At 41.8% G+C, this 26,310-nt stretch overlaps 1 protein-coding gene across 1 annotated transcript in view; it reads right to left on the reverse strand.

Moving 5' to 3' along the window:
• The window catches only part of ADCY8 (adenylate cyclase 8), a 217,567-nt gene that overhangs the window by 65,662 nt on the left and 125,595 nt on the right, over window positions 1-26,310 (reverse strand). Inside the window, exons 8-9 of the mRNA XM_060035308.1 lie at window positions 24,860-25,057; window positions 10,364-10,464 (exon numbers count right to left, since the gene is read on the reverse strand). Coding sequence (XP_059891291.1) covers window positions 10,364-10,464; window positions 24,860-25,057 — 299 coding nt within the window. The remainder of the gene's footprint in view (window positions 1-10,363; window positions 10,465-24,859; window positions 25,058-26,310) is intronic.

The following is a 26,310-nucleotide window of genomic DNA, read 5'->3' on the forward strand; positions in this document are numbered from 1 at the left end:
GGGAGGCAGTGATCTGGGGGGATGAGCGAGTAGCCTCTAGCAGCTTGTGGTGCATTCGGAAACAGAAATGCAGACTGAAAGATGACCCTGGACTATCCTCGAGAATCTGCAAAGAGCCTGCGAGTCCAATAGTGCATTTGATCCTGTAGCAACCCTGAGAAGTCAGTATTTGTAGCCTCTTCATTAGGTGATAATATGGTGACTCAAGAAGGGAAGGGGAACCAGGATTTATCAAAATAGGTATGGTTCATTTAATTCTTACAGCAACCCTGGGAAGTTGGCATTGTTATTCCCATTTTACAGATGAGAAAACTGAGGCTTCAGAGAGGTCAAGTACAGACACATAGCCAGTAAGATGCATAGTAAGTAGATCTATTAATATCCAGGGCCTCTTTCTTTCCTCTCTATCTGCCCTCTCTTGCTTGTTCCCTCTCTCTTTTTCCCTTTCCCTCCTACCTCTTCCCTCCCTCCATCCCTCTGTCATTACTATGCATGCAGACTTAGATGCACTGTTCTATAATTACAAAAGGTATTGTCTGGCCTTTCCTCAGTTTCCCCTTCTGGGAGAGGAACAGCTGCACGCATGTGGAAATTAAAGGAAAGCGCTAGGCAAGCACTGTCTTTCTTTGCCAGGGTCCATTAATTTTTGCTTTGGGGGCTGGGAATTAGCTGTGGTCATATGAGCAGAGATTGCCTCGTCTGCTACAAAGTCCATGACGGAAGAAACGCGAGTGAAAGTCACCTACCATCTGTTCAGTCGCAGAGAATCAATCAGAAACAAAGTGAGTTGGAGGGGAAATGAGCTCACAGTGAAGAAAGCTTGGGCTGTGTCTGGGGCCCACAGGCTGCTCAGTTCCCGCTACACGTGGGCTGTGTGGTCAGAGCTCAGCTTTGACGTTGTCTTCACTATCAGTTTTTTCTCTTCACTGAGCAAGTGAGGTTGGGGTGCTGGCTGGTATTTTAGCTCCTGGCTTCAGCTTGTACCCCACAGTCAGAGGGACTCCATCAAGCCAGCTGCCAGGCGAGGTTCCAGATCTCTTCCCCCGAACCCAGGAATTGGGCATCAAGGCGGCTCATCTTCCTTGGTCACCCCTTCTGGGAAGGGGGCTGGGACCCCTTCTCAAGTCCAGATCCTCAGGTCCATCCTGGGTTCCTCCTCCTGTCTCATCCCCCGCACCTGGTCAGTCCTGGGAACTGTCAACCCTCCATCCTAAATACCGAGCCCATTCGTCCTCTCTGGTTCACTCCACTGCCACTATCTTGTCCCTATTATTTGTTGCCTGGAGTTTTGCAATCCCCTCCCAGATGGTCTTCCCAGGTCCAGACCTGATCCCCTCCTATCATCATCCAGTGAGACCCTTCTAAACACAAATCCAATCATGTCACTTCCTGGATTAAAAGGCTTCAATGAAGTCTTCTCTGCCAGCCAGTCACAAATCCTCCACAAGGCTAACAAACCCCTCACCTCCAAAACACCCAGTTTCCAGCCCTTCCCACTCCCCTCCTTCTCAGTCCTCTCGCATAACCGGGAGAATCCTTCAGGACGCGGCTGAGGTGTCAGTGCCACCTCCCCTGGGAAGGCTGCCCTGATCCCTCCACCTCACCGCACTCCTACACAGCCCATGCCACCCTTTCCCCATCCTCAGTGGTAGCACTATATTATAGTTGTTCAACTCATTTCTTTCCCCCAAGTAGGCTGTAAGCTGTATGATGCCAGGGACTGTGACTGTGTGGCCCCAGGGTCCAGCACAGACAGGCACATAGCAAGGGCTCACAGGATGTTTGTTGGGAATGTCAACGCCCTGTGCTCCCGGAGTCCAGAGGGAAGCGTGCACCAGATATGACCACATCCTCACCCTCACTGGCAGGAGTGAAGCGGGGCGTCAAGGAAGTTTCGGTAGATCTGGCAAAAGACCCTACAAACACCCACAGCTTACCACCCTGAGACCATCCTTTTTCCCAGGACCCTAGTCCGCACATGGCTCTTGGGTGGTCAGGAAACCCATTCTCCTGTGGCATTCCCTGGTACCCTGTCCTGATTTATTCATTGCCATAGCATTTACAAATCTACATGCATAGCATAGACATATCTACATGCATACCATAGACATATCTACATACATAGCATATAAGTAGCTATATTTATAGCATATATATACATCTAGACACATGCATATATTTTAATTATTTCTTTGTCTCCTTCCACTAGATTATAAGGCTCAGAAGGGAAGGGTTTTTTTTGTTCTTGTTGTTTTTGTTTTGTTTTGTCTTTGTCTTGTTTTTTGTATTTTTTGTTCAGTGACATAACCCCAGCATCTAGAACAGATCTGGCTCACAATAGGCAAGGTTTCCCCAGCCCCATTTGGGAGAGGTACCTGGTCCTTCCTTCTCTCTCTCATTTAAAACTTTTTTAAAAAAAATTGTAAAATGAACCATAAATACAGAAAACCACATAAGTATCACTTAATTAGTTATTTTAAAGTGTCTGCCTTAATAAAGGTCACTCAGTTCACGAAACAGAACTTTGTGGGGCATTCCAAAGGTCCATCCACGTCCCCTGTTCCAGGCATAATCCTCTCTCCCATCCCGTTAACCACTTTCCATTTCTTTATAGTCTTATCATCCTTTTTAGACACTACAGTTTAGTCTTGCCTATTTTTTTGCTAAGTTTGATTTGTCTTCTAAGTCTTTAGAAAAAATCTACAGGTTCTCTCTTTATCTCATTCCTCACAATTTATTTATTGAAGAGTATGTGCCCTTGACCTGTAGTCTTTCCCACTGTCTGGATTTTACTTTTTTTTCTTTTAATTTATTTTCTTGAAGTATAGTTGATTTACAATGTTGTGTTAATTTCTGCTGTATATATATATATACACAAAAGTATATATATATATACCTTTTCATATTCTTTTCCATTTTGGTTTATCACAGGGTATTGATGGTAGTTCCCTGTGCTATATAGTAGGACCCTGTTGTTTACCCTGGATTTTGGTTCTGTATACTCATGCAATATCTTCTGTCCCCTGTGAGTCCTGCAAATTGGGAACTGGATTCCTGGTCACACAGGTTTGGCCCCTTTGATAAGACTACAGACTTGTGTTCTTCCATCAGAAGATACATTTGTCTTTCCTTTTTGTGCTGTTAACTCCTAGATCCATTAATTCATTGAGAGTTGGAAAATGGTGATATTTTAATTCTATAATTTCTTTAAATTGTATTAGCTTGAATGATTTTATGATGTTTCCACTCACCTGATCTTGCAGTTCATGCAGGAAAGACAGGAAAAAAAATTGTTTCTTTCCCTTTTTTCACTAGTTTGCAATACAACAGATCAGTTCCCTATCATCCACCAAAGGTTATCAACCCTTAAAAATGTCATTATAAACTCATAAAGTTTAAAATATTTGCTGGTTTTTGATCGACTGTTTTAACAATGATCCACACTGGGGCTAAAATTATTCCATCTTTGGACAATGGAAGCTTCTTCAATGCAGTTTCTGAGTCCTTTAGAGGTAACTAAGAAGCATGATGACTTCTTCGCATTCTAGTAGGACAAGAGGTTCCAGGCCTATCTTGCACATTTCCTGTCCCAGCCGTAGAATCAAACATATCTCCAAAATTAAAAAAACAAAAAAACCAACTGTGATATGTTACTTCCGGACCACAATCTGGCCCCTAGTTATGCTCACATATACTTAGACTGCGTTGGAAATTCTTTCTAGGATTTCCCATATTTATATCTCCAATCCAGGATACCATCTTCCTTCTAGTTCTCATGTCTTAAGCTCTTCTTGCTGTGAAAGTTTCTCAGACTTCCTTTGTTTTACTTTATTTTTTAACATCTTTATTGGAGTATAATTGCTTTACAATGGTGTGTTTGTTTCTGCTGTATAACAAAGTGAATCAGCTATACATATACATATATCCCCATATCCCCTCCCTCTTGAGTCTCCCTCCCACCCTCCCTATCCCACCCCTCTAGGTGGTCACAAAGCACGAAGCTGCTCTCCCTGGGCTATGCGGCTTCCCACTAGCTATCTATTTTACATTTGGTAGTGTATATATGTCCATGCCACTCTCACTTCATCCCAGCTTACCCTTCCCTCTCCTCGTGTCCTCAAGTCAATTCTCTAAGTCTGCATCTTTATTCCTGTCCTGCCCCTAGGTTCTTCAGAACCATTTTTTTTTAGATTCCATATATATGTGTTAGCATAGGGTATTTGTTTTTCTCTTTCTGACTTCCTTTGTTTTAAATGACCTTGACCGTTTTGAGGAGTACTGGTTAGATATGCTGTAGAACGTCTTTCAGTTGGGATGTGTCTGATGTCTCCTCGTGATGAGGTTATGGATTTTGGGGAGGAAGACCACAGAGCTCATGCCATTCTCATCACAGCTCATCAACATGACATCACTGTTGACGTGAACCATTATCAGCTGGCTGAGGCAGTGTGTACCGGGATTCTCCGTATACCCCGCCATCCACGCTGTGGAAGTCACCTTCAGCATAGCCATACTTGAGGAGGGGGGCTTCAGTTCCACCTCACTGAGCACAGAGCATCTACATAAATTCCTTGGATTTTTCCCCATGGGAAATTTGTCTGGTCTTCACCTTTTATTTATTCATTCAACCATTTATTTACGTCAGTGAACCTACGGATATTTATTTTATATTTTGGGTTATAATCCAATACTACTTTATTTATTTTCTTGCTCAAGTTGTTCCAGCTCTGCTTCCAGGGAGCTTTCCCTGTGTCCCTTTGACATACTTCCATGTGTGTGTATGTTTTAATATTTCCTTCTTTTCTGGCCCTAAATGATGTTCCAGGCTCCTCCTGTATACTTACTAGCCCAGACTTAGAATCAGCCAGCTCCCCAAGGAGCCCTGGTTCCTTATATTGGATATGGATATTAGAAATCAAGATCAGGGCTGTGCTCATTGCTTGATGTGGTGTTACTACTGAGGCGTCATTGCTCCTGGGCGTCCTCTGCTGACAGAGCAAGGACACACATATGTGTATTCTAATCTGTATCGATAAACATATCTGTGTTTATACAGACAGCCTATATCTAACTATAACTACAGTGAGCTAAACAAATTCATACTAATGTCTCCAACTCTAATCCTTTATCATAGGGATCATTCTAGCGTTTTCTCCTTGCTTATCTGTAACCTTCTCCGTCAACAGTGAGAAACTTGACTCCCACAGTCTTCCATCCATTTACTTAACTGTTCAATTATAGCGCACATATACTGTGGTTCAGGTTGTTCACACATAGCTCCATGAGAAACACCTTTATCAGCTAACGCACGGCGCTACTGCACAGTTCTTTCTGCGTTTAGTCCTCAAGAGTCCACGCATCTCCAAAGCTACTTAGGAACCACCTTTTCTCCCCACCCCCTTTGGTGAGGTTGTTTCACATTTTTAATACAGTTATGTTCTTTTATCGCAGTCTGATTTCATCATGGGTTTCCCTGAACTCGTAAACAATTTTAAAACATTTGTATACATTAAGGTTTTCATTCTTTGTGCTGTAAAGTTCTATGGGATTTTACAAATGCATGGTCATAGTATCATGACCATTACAATGTCATCCTGAATAGTTTCACTACCCTAAAAACATCTCCTGGGCTTCGTCTATGCAATGATCCTTTTCCTCCTCACTCCCCAAATAATATCCTCCTTCCCTTTGCATGCTCTCTGACTTTTTTTTTTTTTTTTTGCGGTACGCGGGCCTCTCACTGTTGTGCCCCCTCCTGTTGCGGAGCGCAGGCTCAGCGGCCATGGCTCACGGGCCCAGCCGCTCTGCGGCATATGGGATCTTCCCGGACCGGGGCACGAACCCGTGTCCCCTGCATCGGCAGGCGGACTCTCAACCACTGTGCCACCAGGGAAGCCCATGCTCTCTGATTTTAACTGAGCATTTCATATGATTCCATTTTGTTTCCTTTCTTAGCATATCAATTTTATTTGTTTTAAAATTTTTTTAGTGTTTGCCCTAGAGTTTACAATACGCTTTTGAAATTAATCTAGGTCTACCTTCAAATTATACTGTAGCACTTCATGCGTAACGGGGGTACCTGAAAACAAAGCATCCCCAATTCCTCCCTCACATGCCTTATTGACACTGCTGTCGTTCATTTCACTCATCCATATGTATAACCACTAAATACATCGTTATTGTTACTTTAAACAGTTATCTTTTAGATCAATTAAGAATATGAAAAAACCATTTTATTTAACTTCGTTATTCCTTCTCTGATACTCTTCCTTTCTCTGCGTAGAGCAAGTTCCTGATCTACATCATTTTCCTTCTGTTTGAAGAACTATTTTTTTTTAACATTTCTTGCAGGGAAGGTCATCTGGAAATGCCATTTTTATTTGTCTGATAAAGTCTTCATTTTTCTTTTGCTTTTGACTTCTAGGTTGGTGGCTCCAGCTCCGTTCTCTTCTTGCTTGCACAGTTTCTGATGAGAAGCACCGTGTAATTCTTCCTCTTCCTCTATAGGTAAGTAGTAACCCCCTCCCCACACGGCCCTGCACTGTGTCTTCCATTAAGACTTTGTCTTTGGTTTTCTGCAATTTGAATATGACATACTTAAGTGTGTTATTTATTTGTTTGGTTATTTATTTATTGTATTTATCCTGCCTAGTGTTCCCTGAGGTTCCTGGTTCTGTGCTTTGGTGTCTGTCATTAATTTTAGAAAGTCTTCAGCCATTATTACTTCAAAGATGTTTTCTGCTCAGCTCTCCTTTTATCTCCTTCTGGTATTCCAATTACGCGTAAGTTACACCTTTGGGAATTGTCCCAGAGTTCTTGAATGCTGTGATTTTTAATTTTTTTTAATTTCATTTTTCTTTTTGCATTTCAATTTGGGAAGTTTCTATTGACCTATATGCAAACTCACTGATTCTTTCCTTGGCGTTGTTGAATCTACTGATGTGCCCATCAAAGGCATTCGTTATTTCTGTTATGGTGTTTTTGAGTTCTAGCATTTCTTTTTGACTTTTCCTTAGAGTTTCCAACTATTGGGTTGGAATATATTGCCCATCTTTTCTTGCGTGGTGTCTACTTTTCCCGTTGGGATGCTTGATATGGTAATAATAGTTATTTCAAATTCTCTTTCTGATAATTTCAACAGCTGTGTCATAACTTGAGTAGTCTAGTTCTGATGATTGCTTTGTCTCTTCTTCCCTTTTGACACAACTTGTAATTTTCTGTTGAAACCTGGTTATATTGTATCAGGTAATAGAAACTGAGGTGAATACACCTTTACTGTGAGGATTTATAAATATATTAATCTGGCTAGAGGTTGGGCTATGCTTGGTGTTTGCAGTACCTGTATGTACCAGTGACTCCAGATTCTTCTTGTTTCCTTGTGTTTGAACCGAACTCCCCTAAATACTGAGAAAGAATCTGGGCCTTGCAATTCTTTCAGCCACAGCCCTCAAATAATATACTGGATTGTTGGTGTGGGGAGCTGGTGTGGGGCATGGGGTTTTGTCAATCCTTTAAATCTCCTTTTCGACTTTAAAATATTCTTCCTTTCCACCTTCTATTTCTCTTAAGGCATTATGTGCTATGTTCATGTGCCTTATGTTCCCTCGTATTAAGTCTTCATTTCTGAAATGTATCTTTCTTTTATTTTTATTTCCTTTTTGAACACTCGTCCCAAATCGCTAGGTTTTTTCTAATTCTGATTTAGGCTGTCATTTGATGTCTTAAATCACATTAAGGGTTTCAGTTCTTTTTGAAATAGTAGGTTAATGTTTTGTTATATGTTGTAGGCATGTCTTTTTGGAGTGCTTTCATTGCCTATCAGGATATTAATCTACTTTTAATTCTTGTTTTTCTTATAATAGCTTACTATGGGATTGTCATCAATACATTTTGTTGCTAATTTTTGTGTAAAATTAACTTGGTTGAACATTTATAAAGAGGTGTTTTTGGGATAGTTTATTTTTTAACTCCACAGAGACTTCTTTAGTTGTTTTCACATAGTATTCAAAACATGATGGCTAGATTCCCTTTCCACTTTTACTTGGACCCTCCCTTCTTCATTATAACCCTATCGTGAGTAATTATTTTTGTGTGTGTGGTACGCGGGCCTCTCACTGTTGTGGCCTCTCCCGTTGCGGAGCACAGGCTCCGGACGAGCAGGCTCAGCGGCCGTGGCTCACGGGCCCAGCCGCTCTGCAGCATGTGGGATCTTCCCGGACCGGGGCACGAACCCGTGTCCCCTGCATCGGCAGGCGGACTCTCAACCACTGCGCCACCAGGGAAGCCCTATTGTGAGTAATTTTGATCCTATTCATACAGTTCCTTCCAGGGCCCTATCCTGGGAGGGAGATTTGACTGGTCAGTTTTGGGAGTTCATAGTGTCTGACAATTCTAGCTCTTTGGACCTTAACTGCAGACCTTTGCGCTCACCTGACGTTGGATTGGGCAAACCCCCTCCCACTTTCAACTGCTTTTGCAGTTTGGCCCATGGCCCTTCCCAGTGAGTATCTGTTGGCGATACTGGGGCTCTTTTCCTCCCAGATATGACAGATGCCTACTTGTTTCTTTCCAATTCCTCCCACACGGATGTTGATATCACACCCCATCTTGGGGCTCTTGGGAGATTGTCATTCCCATTTTTAAATGTATGGGTTTACCACATCACCTATTTTTGTTGTAAATATGGTCCTTGAGGTTTTTGGTTTTATGCAGTTGCTCAGATATGTGGGAATTCTGAGAAATTCAGAAATGGACTACTTCTACCACCATCTTCCCTGAATCCCTTTTCCCCTTACACCCCTGCCAATCTGGAAAAGGTCAAGCATTGCCATTCCCTGACTGTTAGTTAACCTGAACGTCTTTCCTTCACAGAATCATGTTACAACCTTCCTCAAAAACCTTCAGGGTCTCCTTCCTGCTCCCAGATTCAATTCTAAATTCCTTACCAGAGCATGTGGACGCTGCCCTCCTGCAGGTTATCTCCCTTTTCAGCCATGGCACCCACCACATCCTTGCACAAATGCTTGACCCTTAAGTCTTCCATTTACTCACCGTGCTACAAACACGAGGTCGTTCACATCTCTGTGCTTTTCCCTGCACTGTTTCCTAAGCTGCGGACACTCTTCCACTCTTTCTCCCTCATCCTACTCAGCTCAAAGCATCACCCCTTGTGCCAACTTTCTTTAAACCACCTAGGCAGAATGAATCACTGATTTTGGCACAAAGCAGTTAAGTAATTAAAAGCACAGACTGTCTCTGTGTTCAAATCCCAGCTCAGTCACTATATAGATGGGGATTAGAATGCTGCCTTACTTACTGGTTATTTTTGAGGCTTTATTGAGACAATCTGTGCAAAGGATTTAGCACTTTCCTGGCATATAATAAATGCTCAGTAACTGGAAGCCATTATTAATGTCTCTCTCTCTCCCACTAAATTATATCTTAGAAGATGCAGACTTCCTCTGGAAAAATTATACCATCCTCGAGGGCTAGCAAGTTGCTTTGCCTGTATTAGACATTTAACTAATATTTGTTGACGTTATTTTTTAACCACACGAAAGGGGGAAATTCCTGGTTAGTTTAGGGAGAAGGGAATATATCCGAGAAAAGAGGCAAGGGTTGCCTTACAGTGCAGGAGAGAGGAAAAAACATGGTCATTGGACTAATCCAGAACTAGACTTAAATGCTGGCTCTGGCACCTACAACCTGTATAATAAAAGTCTGTGTCTAATAGAGTCTTAAGAGTCCAGGCTGTGGAGCTAGACTTCCTGATTTTGAATCCAGGCTGTAACATTTTTCAGCTGTGAGACCTTGAGCAACTTATTTCATTACTCTGGGCCTCAGTTCTCTCCTCTTTCAAGTGAGGATAATGACCTACCTCATAGGGTTGCCATGAGATTTAGGTGTGTACTATATATAAAGAATTTGGATCAGGGACTGGCCACATATATTTGTTTGTAGTATTATTAGAGTGCCAATTCTGCTGACCCTGGAAGCTATGATCCTGTATCTATGAACAACAAAGAGGTAATTAACAAAGGGACAAGTTAATGGGGATGGAGGGACTTATACTTACTTTCTGCATTCATGGGTGCAATGTCAAATAAAAGGGAGGCCTACGTTGATTTTGGTGGTTGTTTTTATTAAGATTGGGAAAAAGCCCTTGTCTTGGTAGAGTAATGAGATTACTATGCAGCATAAGACAACCAGAACAGACTCTGATACTGTCAAATATTTTGCTATGAATCCTGGATCCCGTTATGGTAAATTCTGATCCCTTGAAAAGGTCAGCGGCTAGCTCCAGGTGAGGGCCCATCAGCTCACAAAGACATTTCATCTGATAACTTAGTCCCTTCATATTTACCTTGAAGAAGGAAGCAAACTTTGTATTGCCGTGATAAATAGAAGAACGATAAACGCACAGACCAGGTTTGATTTGAATACTTCGTCCCTCATTTGAGAATACTGTAATGAAAAAAAAAAAAGGAGAATGAATTACTTCGCAGTAGAGTTGGGCACTTGGAAGAGTGAAGTTTTACTAGTGTTTGGAGTTGGGGATAAACATCAAGAAGAGACAAGGCATTTAAATGTGTATATTTTTAAAATTAAGAGGCATCCATATCTTAATATAACCTTCACGAAGCATTTTCTCCATCCCTCCCACCAACCTTCCAGTGAGAGCCCAGGGGTGAATACGATTCCCTTCACAGTAAAGGGGAACGTGAGAGGGACTTTGCATAAACTTATAAGCCAGTTCTCCTCCTTCCTCCCAAATAACATCATTTTAACAAAACAGAAGAGCACACAACCATATACACAGCAAATCAAATTCACATTGACGTTCTTCATGAGTAAACGTTAAGTCATTTAAGGATCTTGCTCTTGTGGACACAAGGAAATTTTTGACCAGAGAGTCTGCCTCTCTTCTCATAAAAACTACTGAAAAAATAAATTCATGGAATCTTAGAATAGAAAACAGCCAAAGAAATTTCCAGCAAGGGCAGCTGTTTCATTTTGCACAAGAGAAACCCAAACTGATCGACCAATGTGCTTGACTGCCCTTCTGTTGTCTGCTCGAGGTGGCCCCGGGGAATGCTGCTAACTTTGTTTTGATTATCCAGAGAACTCAGTAATTTTGTTGTCCAGCCTTAGAAGCTTCTGGAAGGTCAGCACTGAATGTGCGTATACTTGCCTTAGTCCTGCCTAGTTTCCTGAACCATCTTCCAGTCACTGAGACATAATTCAATTCCTTCAGAAGAAGAAAGGATTTTTAAAGCTGAAAAAGATCTTAAAATTAACCTAAACCAAGTCCTTCTTTTCACTTTAATGCCAGAGAGGTCTAGTAACTTGCCAGAGATCACACAGCACAGAGCATTTTGGGGGGTGAGAACAGAAAGCGAAGCATGGCTTTGGAACTATATGATCCCTGATTTGAATTTCACGGTTATTTTATAAAGGAAGCCAGTAAACAGAGCTATCCCAGCATCTCCGGGTCTATGTCCCTAATACCAAGAGAAGATTTGGTCAGGTCAGTGAAACAAAATTAGTCCAACTTGTTGATATGGGAGTCATAGTCAATGGTTACATGATTGTTATTCTCTTGCCTATTTCTTGGCGTGGTCTGGGTTTTAGACTGAACTCACTGATCGATGTCATGGCTGTGATTTGGACAGTGGCAATGACAGGTAGCTGGTGAGATCCATGGGGGAAGCACAATGCTGCTCAGAAACTGCACATTCATTGCTGTCATAGGGCAATGCTTTTTCTGCTCCCTGGTGTGGAGGCTTCAGCCTGTTTGCTGACAACCTGCTCCATATCTAGAGGGGAACAAGCCCCTGAACAATCACTGTAGCCACCATCTTCACTCCTGATAAAGCTACAGAAAATCCATGTTACTGATAGTTTTCAAAGAGCCCTACCTAAGAACAGGGCACCACCAGAGAGACCCACACATACCAGCCTGAAGATAAATGAAGGAGCCACAAAGCAGTTAATTCAAAGAAAGATAAATGTCTGAATTCCGTCTAACAACCGATTGCACAAGATCTAATTATTCTTTGTTGGCTGTCTGCTTTCAAACCAGCTTGGTTATTTAGATTTAATAATGAGATTTTTTTTTTTTTTTTTTGCGATACGCGGGCCTCTCACCGTTGTGGCCTCTCCCGTTGCGGAGCACAGGCTCCGGAAGCGCAGGCTCAGCGGCCATGGCTCACGGGCCCAGCCGCTCCGCGGCATGTGGGATCTTCCCGGACCGGGGCACGAACCCGTGTCCCCTGCATCGGCAGGCTGGCTCTCAACCACTGCGCCACCAGGGAAGCCCAATAATAAGATTTTAAGAACAACAATAATAATTTTTCATGTACCGAATCTCTCTCTTGCTGCTTTTCATCATCTTCATCTTTATCATCCTCACCACTTCCATCATCACAGCATCTTGGAGTCATGATGGACCGTTGCCTATCCTTTCCGTAACATCCCTGAGGGCTGCTCAAATGCCTGCTGATTATCATAAATGTGACCTTTTCTGCTTTGCTGGTGGCAGTGGGGTTCTCTTCTCCGAACTGCGGCAGGGCATCCTAGGGTTTCAAACACCCTCAACTTGAATCCTCCTAGCGCCTAAGAGCTCATTCCTTTGCAAAAGGATTCCTTCCCATTTTGGGCTCATTCTCACTGTGGGGAGGTTTTTTTCCCTATCGATCCCAAGCCTGAGTCCTGACTCCTTTCCTGAATGTTTTAACTGATGACTTAAAAAAAAAAAAAATGTCGGGCTCCCCTGGTGGCGCAGTGGTTGAGAGTCCGCCTGCCGATGCAGGGGACGCTGGTTCGTGCCCCAGCCCGGGAAGATCCCACATGCCGTGGGGCGGCTGGGCCCGTGAGCCATGGCCGCTGAGCCTGCGCGTCCGGAGCCTGTGCTCCACAACGGGAGAGGCCACAACAGTGAGAGGTCCGCGTACAGCAAGAAAAAAAAAAAAAAGTCACATAATCATCATTTGTCCAGACTAAAGTTGCATCTGGTTTCATGTTGTTCATTTCCTTCAGAAGTCAAGCTGGTTGGTGACAAAGTATCTGCTGTACCCCCAGATCTTCCACTCTGTCAGTGTTTCACTGTGAGCAAAGCCAATTCCTTTTAACCTCACTTTTCTTAACTATCAATCGGGGGAATGAATACAATGCACAGGTTTTGCAGTGCTCTTTCATTTTACTGTATTTTATTACGCTAGAATTTAATAATAAATTCTCCTATTTTCAGGTTTGAACTCCAGTGCCTAGCACAGTCACAGAAAGGAATATTTGTGAAGATGAAACCAATCAAATATAAAATACTGGGTTTCATAATGGAGTGTACTTTGGAAATGTAAGGAGACAGAACTATGGAAAGAACGTTCCTAACTGGCTCAGGATGAGATTGAGTGATAATTCATTTCACTTCCTCTTGACTTACGAAGATCTGATCACTCTGGTTCACAGCTACACTAAGTTACACGTATTCTCCTTCCTGCCATAGGCAGACTCTTTATCTGGTCTCTGCTCTGTCCTCACGTGGTGCCACATATTCTTTTCTACCTTAGTGGTGAGCATGGACTCATCTAGAGCTGGACTACCCGGATGTGAATACCAGCTTCAACACTTCCTAGCTATGTACCTTGGACAAATTTACTAGGTTTTCTGTGCCACAGTTGCCTCATCCAGAAAAAGGGGATAATAATAAAAACTATCTCGTATGGGTTGCTGGGAGGATGAAATGAGTTAATATATGCAAAGTGCTTAGAGCAATGCTTATAGCAGATGGTAACCTCACATAAGTGTTTACTATAATCAATTAATTATACATATTTTTTTGCTATACTTGTTACCTTTTTGAAGCCTACTTTTCAACCACAGTGTTGCTTTCTAGAATGCTATCTTCTATTTCTCTGTACAAAATTATACCTTGTACTCAGTAGGGTCCCCCAAAGCATTGCTGACTGATTGGTCCATCAAGTTAGAAAAGATTCTTCAAAGGGGAATTATAATCTCGTGTGCAGTCTTTTGTTTTAGGAAAAGACTTTGCCCTTATTCTTTCCCTTTCTTCCTAAAAGATCCTCCATCAATGGGTGGAATTCTCCCTTCTCCAGCGACCTTTAGGAAAGCTGTCCTTGGAAATGACCACTGGGCCCTTATAATTCATTGAGTCCTTGGTCTGTAAGAGGACTTGGCAACTGTATATGTTACAAATGAGGAACTTGAGAATCAGATAGGGGAAAGAGCTGATCAAAGTCAATCAGGTGGTTGGTGGCAAAGTTCAGACGATAAGCCACATCTCCTGGCTCCTAGATCAGTGTCTTTGGGCAGGAAATGCCTGAAGACAGTAACTGAGCCAACTATAAATGGGATTAATACCAATTAAAAAGACCATGCCACTTGGAACAAATTACAAATGCTTCCTTTGAGAGCTTAGATCAGAATTTTGATTATAGTCAGCCCTCTGTATCCAGGGGTTCCACATCAGATTCAGCCAACCACAAATCAAAAATATTCGTGAAAAAAAAACTCCAGGAAGTTCCCCAAATCAAAACTTGAACTTTCCAGTCACCGCCAACTATCTGCAAAGTACTTACACTGCATTTGCAACTATTAACATAGCATTTATATTGTACTAGGTATTACAAGTAAATTAGAGATTATTTGAAGTATAGGAGAGGATGTGTGTAGATTATATGCAAATACTATGTCATTGTATATAAGGGATTTGAGTGTCTGTGGATTTTGGTATCTACGAGGGGTAGGGGGGTCCTGGAATCAAGGCCCTGCTGATACAGAGGAACAACTGTATTATTACTTTTCAATCTGTAAGGCTTTGGTTGATTCAGGAAATGGTCAAAATCTAGTGTAACAAATTGAGTAATAATGAGTAATATCTAGTGCAAGGTGAGCAATAGGCTACATGCTTTATGCGGATGGTCTCATTCAATTATCATGACAGCACTTTAAAGAAGATCCCATTGATCATATCGCCATTTTGCAGATAATGAATCTGAAGATTAGAATCACTGAGTAACTCAGTTAGGACCTCATAGATTGTAAGGACGGAATCCAGAGAGTGCAAGGCCTCACCGGCTGCACTAACTGCTGCAACTTTGCTATTTTCAAGGTAAAATCATCTTCACAAGGTGCACGATCATGTGTCTTGTTGTATTTCAGTGATGTGGTTTACAATACAAAGAAAGAAAATGGGTTAAAAGTTTGAGTCTATGTAAATCTTCATTAGAATGAAGGTGAAACATGATCTGGGCAAAGAACGGACCTCATAAACAGCCCATGAATTAGTTTAGTAAATTGGCACTGCTGCATTTTCATGACTAATGAATAGCTCCTCAGCACAAAGGAATGCAATGTAAAGAACCCTTTCCTTAAGGCCTAGAGGAGTGAACAAATAACAGGGAAGAAAAGAAAAGATACAGTGGATTTTATTAAATGCAACAGAATAAGAGGGACCACCGTCTTCGAAGAATTAAAAAATTGTTTTTAAAATGAATATTCCTACTTGATTTGATCAGGTTGAGACTTGGGTTCCCTTCTAAGGAAGGGGAACAGGAAGGACTTGTGTTCCATTTTGTTCATGTCTGGGGATGTCGGCCCTGCACGCTCTTGAAAGGCATATTCATAAATGAACTCAGAGCCAGGAGGATCTGTGGGTTCCTAGATCTGTCAAAAGGAAGCCTGGAACCCCAAGTGTGATCACACAAGGTAAAGGCCATTCTAGATTGTTCATCCCCAGAGGTGTGACCAGGGAAGCTAGCTTGCAGAGGTGATGAACAGAGCTTCTAATTTGCTATCTTTCTTTGCCTGAGACATGCCCGGAAAATCTTCCTAGGTGGGCTGGAGGGAAATCACCCCGCTCTGCTAGATCCTCTTCTTCGACCATGAACTAAAAGGTACTGACTAAATTCTCACATCCCTACCAGATGTAGAGGATGCTTCTAACCATAGCAATAATCTAGTTAATTGTCCAAACTACAATGATTCGTCTGGTCTTTGTTTCAAGTGTGTATGTGGATTGAAAAATTTTATAGGTGGAATGGATTTTATTTGTCACCTTGGTCCAGCTCTTAGTAATGCTGATTTCACTCAGTAAAACCTCTCAGAAATGAGCCATTAACTCCTGCCTGAGTGTGATGGGGGAAATCAGCCCCTCACTTGAGAGCCCATTCCACCTTTGGATAAATCTAATTTGAAAAATGATAATTTTCTAGCACACCTCTCATTAATATAAATTAATATGTTTGTTAAAGAAGAATCTCAACTGGGACAATCTGCTCATTTTGCATGAGTGAATGAAGGAATGTAACGTCTGTTCTGTTGAATTCATGCATTATGGAGGATGGCACTGGCTAGAGCTCTCTTAAATGAGACCATTTGGGTGAAAAGCAATTGCAATAAAAAAGCTAGGAACTAATTTTCAATAATTTCATATTTTGAAATAGAATATATTCCCTATCCTGGTGTCTAGCATCTAACCAAATCATCTTCAAGAACAACTCTACGAGTGACAGGTGTATCTGAGGAATGTCTCACTGGTATATGTCTTCCCAAGTAACTTGACCTTTGAACAAAGTAGATTTCCTCATAGTTAGTAAACTCACAAGGTCATGCTAGCATGTATTTAAGATGGACAGCTTCAGAAGAATGAGGCTGGAAGGATGCCATCCCAGAGATGACAGAAGACTCAATGATAATATGTTACATAAATATTTTTGATAATGACAATATATGGTCTTCCTTGGTAGGGGGATGGATTGTCATAGGAGACTTCCCAAGCAGAACTTCATAAAGTTTCCAACCCACCATTCTCCCAGCTCACCCTCCTCCAAATCTCCCATCCTTGGGAGAGAAGACTCTTCCTTTCTTGATTGGCCCAGTCCCCCAACAGTGAGAGTGATAACTCTTCCTTTATTCCTTGCCTAGAAGCCCCTGGTTATAGGTGATGGTGATATCCACACATGAAACACTAGGATTACTTTAAGGACTGAGCTGATGACCTTTAGGTTGAAATCATCATAATTCTATCATCCTACACTACATTATTATAGGTGAAATTCGTACATCTTCACAGACTCTGAAAATGCTGCCTTTGTGGGACTGGAGCTAGCTAATTGGTCTGATAAAAAAGATACAAGTGAAATGGCCCTTGATATCATTTGACTACCTAGAGGGTGTAGAAATAGCAGGAATTTTACAAGGTAATATCAAGAATGTAAAGGAGTCTCACTTAGCTACTGTTTGAATAGGGATGGATTTTTTTTTTTTTCCCCTAAGTCTCTTTGAAATCTGTCCTTCTTACCTGAAGGAGGTGGCCTAAATATTCTTATTATTCTGAGCCTTATTAGAGAAGTAAAACTCAAGAGTAACCTGATCCTATAACAGAATAATTCCTTCAAAAGAATTTTTAAAAATAAGATCATGAAAATGAGCAGGAAGTGTCTAATTCAGTTAAATGAGAGAGAACACCAAAGACCACTTGGTTCAGTGTTCCATGTTCCTCTCCTCTGCATCTAAATAAGAAATGGTGTGTTTCAACAAATTTTGAACGTCTCCGAAAATAGACAAAAGCATTTTTCTCATTATCTAATTCCAGAATCCAACATCTTAATCCATCAGATTATTCATTCATTTGCCTAGCCTTCTTTGCTTTGCCGAAATTCCTCCTTAATTATTTTAGTCTACTCACTGGAACTCCAATAGGAGTTTATGGGAAGAAGAAACATTTCAAAGTCTGTGATACATTTTACCTGAAATCTCTTAAGCCTCCACTTAGCTTTGATTTTCTTTATTAAAGATAGAGAAAACTGAGTGAAGTTCTGAACAGAGATAAGAACCACTTGTTCTTAGCCAAAGGATTATCTCAAGGTTTCCTTGTGTGACACATCCTTGTTTTTATGTGGTTACCGATGGAACAAAAGTAATATTAAATGAATGTTTTGAAAATTTTCAGCACCGAACTTGGTTCATAGCAAGCATTATCAATGGCCTATAGGTGTGTACTTGCTTAGGACACACCTTTAGGTACTTATATAAATCTGTATTTATGAAAGTCACGACCCTGGTACCCTGGGATACTAACACATTAACACTGCTCTCCCCCCAACCCTTTTTAACGAAGTAGTTTCTCTAAAGAAGCTCTAGAAGTGTAAGATTTATTTTAAGTGAGGGTGTAGCCTCACCCAGAATTGGATTGGCACAGAATTCATTAGGAGGAAAGGGAAAACAATAACTATTGCATTTATTCAAACACCTATTATATGAGTATTATGTCATCTAATTTTCAGAACAATCCAATGAGGGGCAGGTAGTATGATCACTGTCATCTCACTGAGATCAAACACCTTGTCCTGCAACACCCAGCCAGTATCTAGCAGGAATTGGGTTCAAGTCATGTCTACTCAGTAATCAAGTATATGTTCTTCCCTCTGTCTTTTAGCAAAGACCAAACACGTGTGAAATAAATGAAGCTTTTTCATGTGTGCCGGGGTGTCCATCTGAGTGACGGAAAGCTACCAACGTGTCAGTATCCAATAACGATCGGTAAATTAATCCATTGCACCCACATCTATTTCCAAAGTGGGATTTGAACCAAGGTCTCTTTGACCCCCGAGCCTGACCTCCTGGGAGCACTGGGAGGCTCATGGAGACATTCCTCCTAGGCCTGTCTGAGGCCATGTTGGCCTTGAGTATGGACTCGGTAACTTCTGGTGTGACCTGGTCTCTGAAGGCACGAAGCAAGTGACTAGCCCAAGTCCTAACGTGCCGCCAAGGACAGAGAAAGGTGGCTGACAACTCAGGACAACGGAAGCCCAGAAGGGTTTTCTCAAAATACAGGTCCTCTTGCAAAATCAGACTCTTGGGGGCAGGGTGATGGGCAGTCACCTGCATTTTAAACAAGAGCCCCAGGTGATCCTCAAGTTTGAAGACTATTATCCTAGGACAAAGAGGCTTTTTATTGCTAAATTTGTAATATTGACGAAGGAGGCCTGATTTCTCAAAGAAAAAAATTCAGAATTTAACAGAAAGATATCAGCATTGAAAGAAGGAAGGAAATCTAATCATCATTGATATGGTTTGATTTTAACACGTATCCCACTAGAATACCCACATCAAAATAGGAATTTTCAATCAATTTTGAAACTTTTATTAAACATCTTAATCTTCAGTCAAGATGAGGAAGTTGCCTCATTCTGAGATGGTCATGCTGTTTTTGTAACACTAAGCTGAGTGAGGTCACTCCAAATAAGTGTTTTCATGTTATTAAGCTCTCTTAAGGCACTGAAAGTTTTGGGTTGGTTTCTCTGGCCTGGAAACATTAATAAATAATTATAACTAATTGCCTTCCCCCATACTAAGCTTTATTCAGAGTCTTGTCCTAGAAGAGAAATACGGGCCAGAGCCTGAGAAATATCACCTTCTTGTTAAGTGTTCTGGGCTTAAGTTCTTCACTATATAAAGAATACACACAAATCCATAAGACAGAGGTGAGCAGCACAATAAAAGATGACAATTAAGACAAAAGTTTAAGTTACACAATTAAGATAAATGGACAGATTGCACAATTAAGACAAGTGTGCAAATCACAAAAGAAGAAATATAAAGACCAAAACATAAAAGACATACAGAAAGACATTCAACCGCAATAATATATATTTTTTTAATGGCAGGAAGATGCTGCTCGTATCTTATCAAGTTGGCAAGTTTTAAAAAGTATAGGCATAATTTTTTGAGCATGATTTCAGAACGCACGTCAAGTATTTTAAAATGTGCATTCTCATACCCATTCTTACGATTTTATCCTGAGAGAATAATTAAACATGGATGTATGATTTAACTATGACAATGGTCATTGCAATGCAATTTATAAAATAGTGAAAAACCGAGAGGAAAAAAAAAAGCCCCAAATGGTTAAAACATGCACTGGATTAGTATGCAGTTACAAAAATTATTTTGTAACTAAACATTTAATAATGTGGGGAAAAGCCCAAGCAAAAATGCTTAACACTATGTTACAAGGCACGATGTACAAAATGGTCCTGTTTTAATAGAAAAATTGCATAGATAAGTATAAAGAATCATACTCATGAAAGACTCATGACAGATGCCAAAATGCTAACGATGGTTATCCAGTGTTGTAAGATGACAAGAGATGTCATTTTCTTCTTGCCTTATATGCTTTGTATAAGCTTTTGCTAGTGAAAATGAATTCATTTTTTTTAGGGAGAAAAAGAATTATATATAATAAAAGAAAAAATTCCAATATGATTGATAGTATTTGACAGACAGGTCATGTTTCCTACATCTCTTTACCATAGTTCTAATCTGTGTTTGCCCCTGAGATCTGTCAGCTCCCTCAGGAAATTTTAGCTGGAAACTAAAGAAGGGCGGAGGATTCTTCTGTGAAATCTGGGAGGAACTGGAGGAGACCTTTGAGGACGGGATTAGGGCCCCTCCCCCATCCTGGGGTCTTCCCAGAGACCTCATGGGGTTGCAGGGAAGTGAAGATGTTGAGAACCACTAATTCTAACCTGGCCAAGGTCTAAGCCTTGGGTCACATGACTTGTCACCCACGTGATTTTTGAGTGAACGGAGGTGCTGTTTATAATTACACTCAGAAAATGGATGTAAACCAGGCAAACTAGCACATGTGTTCCTCATTACCTGAGGGAATTCACAGCCTCATAGCACTGACTGCTGAAAGCTATTAGGAGCTGTCCAACTATCTCATTTCACAGATGCGAACACCCTGGAACACAGAAGGAAAATGTGCTGCTCAAACTTGGCTGAGACAAATGAGGCATGAGCACACTTTCCTGAAGCTTAACTCTAAGGATTCCTCTGTGTGTATGTGGGTGAACCACCATGAAATGACATGGCAGGGAGTGAGCGAAACTGACAATCGTCTCTCCTGAAACTCCACTGCCAAGAGTCAGATCAAAATGCTCATTGCAGCTCTATTTACAATAGCCAGGACATGGAAGCAACCTAAGTGTCCATCATCGGATGAATGAATAAAGAAGATGTGGTACACATATACAATGGAATATCACTCAGCCATAAAAAGAAACGAAATTGAGTTATTTGTAGTGAGGTGGATGGACCTAGAGTCTGTCACACAGAGTGAAGTAAGTCAGAAAGAGAAAAACAAATACCGTATGCTAACATATATATATGGAATCTAAGGAAAAAATAAAAGGGTCATGAAGAACCTAGGGGTAAGACGGGAATAAAGACACAGACCTACTAGAGCATTGACTTGAGGACATGGGGAGGGGAAAGGGTAAGCTGTGACAAAGTGAGAGAGTGGCATGGACATATATACACTACCAAACGTAAAATAAATAGCTGATGGGAAGCAGCCGCATAGCACAGGGAGACCAGCTCAGTGCTTTGTGACCACCTAAAGGGGTGGGATAGGGCGGGTGGGAGGGAGGGAGACGCAAGAGGGAAGAGATATGGGAACATATGTATATGTATAACTGATTCACTTTGTTATAAAGCAGAAACTAATACACTATTGTAAAGCAATTATACTCCAATAAAGATGTTAAAACAAACAAACAAAAACCCAACCCATGTCTTTTGGTTCTTAGAATTCACAAAAAATATCCTGAGACCAGCTGCGAGGTGATCTCCTCAAGGATTCTCCTTAACCTGAGTCTTCATTCATTCAACAAGTATTTATGCAACACCAGGAGACATATAAAAGTCCCATTTCTCATAACACTTGCTAGATATGCTAATTTTTATAAACTAATATAACCAGGAAGTGTCTGGATGACATTTCAAAAGAGTTTTATGTGTTCTCCAATTCACGAATAAAGGTGGAGAGGAGAACAGTTTCCCGTGTTCCTATATCTGTATATTGTTTAAACAGAATTTCTTTTCTGTTTGAAAAGAAATTTTCAAAAATTTCTTCCCTACAGAATTTCCAAGGTAAAATCATTCTTTCCATTTCCATTTTTCCTTTCAGAAAACATACTTTTATGATCCAAACTTGCTCCCAAGAAGCAGGGTAGGGCAGTGGGAAGAGGAAAGACTGGAGTCACAAATACTGTAAATATTTCAACAAGTCTAAGATGCACAATTTTAACCCCACCTTTTAGCATCTCTGAAATCAGAAAGTATCTTAACTATCAAAGGAGTCTTGAAACATGAGGACTTCCAGGGAGGTTTGTGATTGCTCCTGCTGGTCACCAGGGGGCAGTATGAATCCAGAACCATTTTAAATTCTCTGCCTGACTTTTTTTTTTTTAAGATCACATTGAGTGTGTGAACTCAGGGATTTCATTTTGGATTCAACTTCTTGGAGAGTTCTTTTTTTTTTTTTTTTAATCTAACCAATACCCAGATAGAGGCATGTGAATTTCCTCACTGACTCTGTCTGCTGGGTGGGTTTTTTTCTGTTCATTTTTACCTTGTAAGCACAGCTCATTGGGTGGTTTTTCTTAGTGCTGCATAGAAAAATCAAGCACCTCACAGTTGATGGTACCTCAGAGTCTATGAAATAGGCATCCAGGTTCTGAGAGCTATGACCTCTCCTTAACCTCTAGGAGGCTCAGTTTTCTCTTCTGGAAGCAAGATAGTACTGTTTCCCTGAGGATGCAGTAGACCGATATACAGAAACACCAGGCACAGAGCAGATTCACACTGATGCTGTTCGCTAACTCTGGAGTCCTACGGATTTGAAGACCCTGTTACTTTGGTAAGGTTTCTAGGACCCTTTCTTACTTGATCTCTCTCCCAAACCCCTGCCCTGTGCCTCCCACCTCATCCAAAGTTCAAGGAGAAGAGGATGAAGCTAGCATAGGATTGTCTTCTTCAGACAAGGGCCTGGGAGAGCAAGTCCCCAGGGCTCCTGGGAGGGGCAGTGTCGTGAACAGACAAGGGCACTGGCTTTGGGGTCACAATGGGCTCAGATCGCAGCCCTTCTACTGACAGTTCGAGTTTGGGTGGCTACCTAATCATCTCTCCATGTCTCCATTTCAGCAAATATAAAACGAGCCTCCTAATAACATCTACTTCATACTGTCACTGTTAGTCAATATGCGCAAACAGCTTAGAATAGTGCCTGGTATTTGGTAAATACCCACTGACTATGACTTTTGATATATCCTCTGCTCAGCAGTAACGCAGCCCCTGGAGAGGGTCTCAGAGCAAGAGTCACGAGGGCCATCTCTGTGACACGAGGGGAGTGAACATTAGCTGATGTGCCCACTTGCCTTCACTCCCGTCACCTACACGATGCAGAGCACACGCTAGGTGATGCAAAGCTGGACTAGTGGCCACATCCCTGCATGTCCATCCAGGATGCTGCCCTCTGCTTCTCCTAGAAGCTGGTCACAGAAGTCAACCTCAGATACACTGTGCTTCCCCTAGATCCATCCCCCCTCCTACACCAGGTGCCGGCAGGTGCGGGCCAGACACTACTGAATAAAACACATTAGAAATTGTCTCTAGTCTGCAAGGGTCAGGTCATTAGTGAAGCAAGTACCTCCTTAGCAAGAATGAATAAAAAGGTTTTGCATAGCTCTGGACACAGGTATTTACACAGGCTCATTGAGAAGATTCTTTGCAAGACCGCCCTGCTCTTCCTAGCTCCTTCGATGTAGCAAGCAGGAAAGAAAATCCATTTAATTTGGACGATAAGCCCTTAGTTATATTACTAACAAGAAAAGTCCACCTGCTATTTGAGGGGGACTGTTGAACAGGCAAAATGTTTCTTTTCCTTTTGTTTTGTTAGTACATAGACATGATACATTTCAAATGGTCAATCACAGGTGAAGATAGTACTTTGGAGTTTGCAACCTTCAGGGAGTTTATCAAAGAGATTCGCTGGGAATAATGCATGTGCACAGAAGTGTGAATTCTCCAAGCCTAGGAAAGCAGAATCTCCCAGGCAGCTGATTAGACTCACAAAAAATTGTTCGCTGGAGCTTTGCACAATATAGAATCAAACTCCTGAAATTTGCTTGCAAATTCCCTGCTGTTCTTGCCGGAAGCTCCTGCAGATGCCAAGCACCTCCTGTGCTCAGTCAAAGAAGGTCTGTCAGCCTCCATCCGTGCAAAAGAGCAGCCCAGTTAAGCAGGGACAGCACCACCTCCCCACTACACTCTGCAGTTTGGAGCTGGGCTGGGAGAAGGGGCATGGAAAAAAGTCATCAGCAGTATGGTAATGCGGGCTACTTTTGAACAGTTGATCTGATCAACGCATTGCCTGGAGCCTTTTGTCATAACCTAAGAGGGAGGCACGTCCATCATCCTCATTGTACAGAGAGGACTTCGTGCTCACACAATCCTTCACTTACTGACGGTCACCTAGCAAGGAAGTGGCAGAGGTGGAATTCGAACCCAACTCTGAATCCACAACCCACCTACTGTGCCTTACATCAGGGGGTCTGAGCAGTGGACGACTGGGAAAATGGGAAAACAGGTGTCTCCAATCTAAGAAAGACAGTGTTTATCATTAATGCTTGCATTAGGTTATCAGGTGCCCTCATATATTATGCTACAAGTGTGGCAGATTCACCTACAATCAAAGGCACGTGGGTGCCAATGACATTTGGGTTAATAATCTCAAAGTGGAAGGTACTCCTTTGTTCTTTCCGTCATCTTTTCCTTAAAAAGCAAAGCTGAGGCTCTCTTTATCTAACCAGCATCTCCTTACATGGCCTTCAGTCTACTCATGATTTTCAAAGAGAAAAAGACAGTACCAAACCAACCAAAGAAACAACAAACACACCAACCAAAACCACAGCCCCTGGGCTCTCTCCAGTCCCATGAACATTTACGACAATTTATTCCAGAAAAAAGAGCCACTATGGAGACCCAGGTCTACCTTGTGCTCCAGGCTGGAGTCTTTAAACATCAGTGAGAATGGCTTGATATGCTCTCTTCTCAATTTATCGCCACTCCGCAAGTCGATGGTATGTTCTATTCTCTTGTTAATTTCCTCAGGCCCAGACTGGACATGCAAAGCTTGTGCAAGATGGTTTGGAAGTAGATTTATTGAATTTCTTGTTAGGGCAGCCAGAGTCTAGGGGGAAAGCACATGCAAACACAATAAACCTGCTGGTCCCCTTTGGATTAAAAAGAAATGCAATGTGTTCAGATTAGGTTGCATTGCAAACAGTAACAGCAGTCCATGCAGTTGTATTCAGTGAAACCTACAGAAGTTGATAAGTTAGCATTTGGTTCAGAGAAACACAACCTGGCAAAAATAGCATATCAAGAGGGCTATTTCTCTTTCCTCTGCGTAGGTGCACTGAATGCCCTTGGTTCAGGTATTTGGAGAGGTGTCGGCTTGGACGTGTTAAAAGACCCTTTCTCTAACCAGGCACACCCCTGGCATGAGAGAAAGAAAACCAATACAAATAGCAGAAGGGAAAACAGATCTGAAAAGTCCATGGAAATGATCCTCTCCAACCAGGTAGACTCCACATTTCCATGTGGTCTTTCCTTTAATGGTGGTGGAGAGGCTTGGGGGCCAATGGCTTGCATTTCCTTTTTTAGCATTCCTCACGGACAGCCCAATGAGCCAGGATCTGCTCCTTAAACTTGATAACGATTGTGAGATTTTTACACTAGACGAACGTTTTTCCCCCCACAGACCATTATATATCTATATCTTCACATAGATATATGTGTTTAATTTCCTTTAGGGAAAAAAATGCAAAAGCAGTTTCAGCCTCTCACCATCTCACAGGTTAAGCAGCAGGAGCTGGGGAAAGGCACAGCCCCCGTGGTTGGTCATTGGGTGTGGTCACATGGATGCAGAAACAGCTCTGGCTGATGAAGACACACCAGATTTGGCAGGGAGGACTCTGTCTCCTGGCAATCTAGCTGCAGGTGACAAGATCAACTGGCTGGATCTAGCCAAATGCAATGCTCACTCACAGCTCCAATTTAAGACAACTTCTTTATATCTTTATATGTCTTCTTTACGTCTTTATATGTCTTCTTTTAAGACAACCAAAAACATGGGAGTTGGAGCTGGAGAGATATAACGACAATGATGCTCATCTCCTCCCTCAAAAGATTTCCTTGGGGAGAGGTATAGGATGCTGTACATCTGTAAAGGGGAAGAGAAAACTCTGCTTCTGTACACTCTCACTGCATCTTCATCCCTCTGCCAGCCTCTCACCTTGGCCAATGTTAGACCATAGGCTAGACTGAGATAAGTTGGTGTGATCATCAAATGGCAGCCTGTGAGAGCTGACAGAACATCTTGGAGGTCCTTCTGCCTGAACCCTTCATGTACCTGAGAGCCTCAGAGAATCACGCTCACGA

Source organism: Delphinus delphis, chromosome 17 (assembly GCF_949987515.2).
Source record: "Delphinus delphis chromosome 17, mDelDel1.2, whole genome shotgun sequence".
NCBI classification, from domain to species: domain Eukaryota; kingdom Metazoa; phylum Chordata; class Mammalia; order Artiodactyla; family Delphinidae; genus Delphinus; species Delphinus delphis.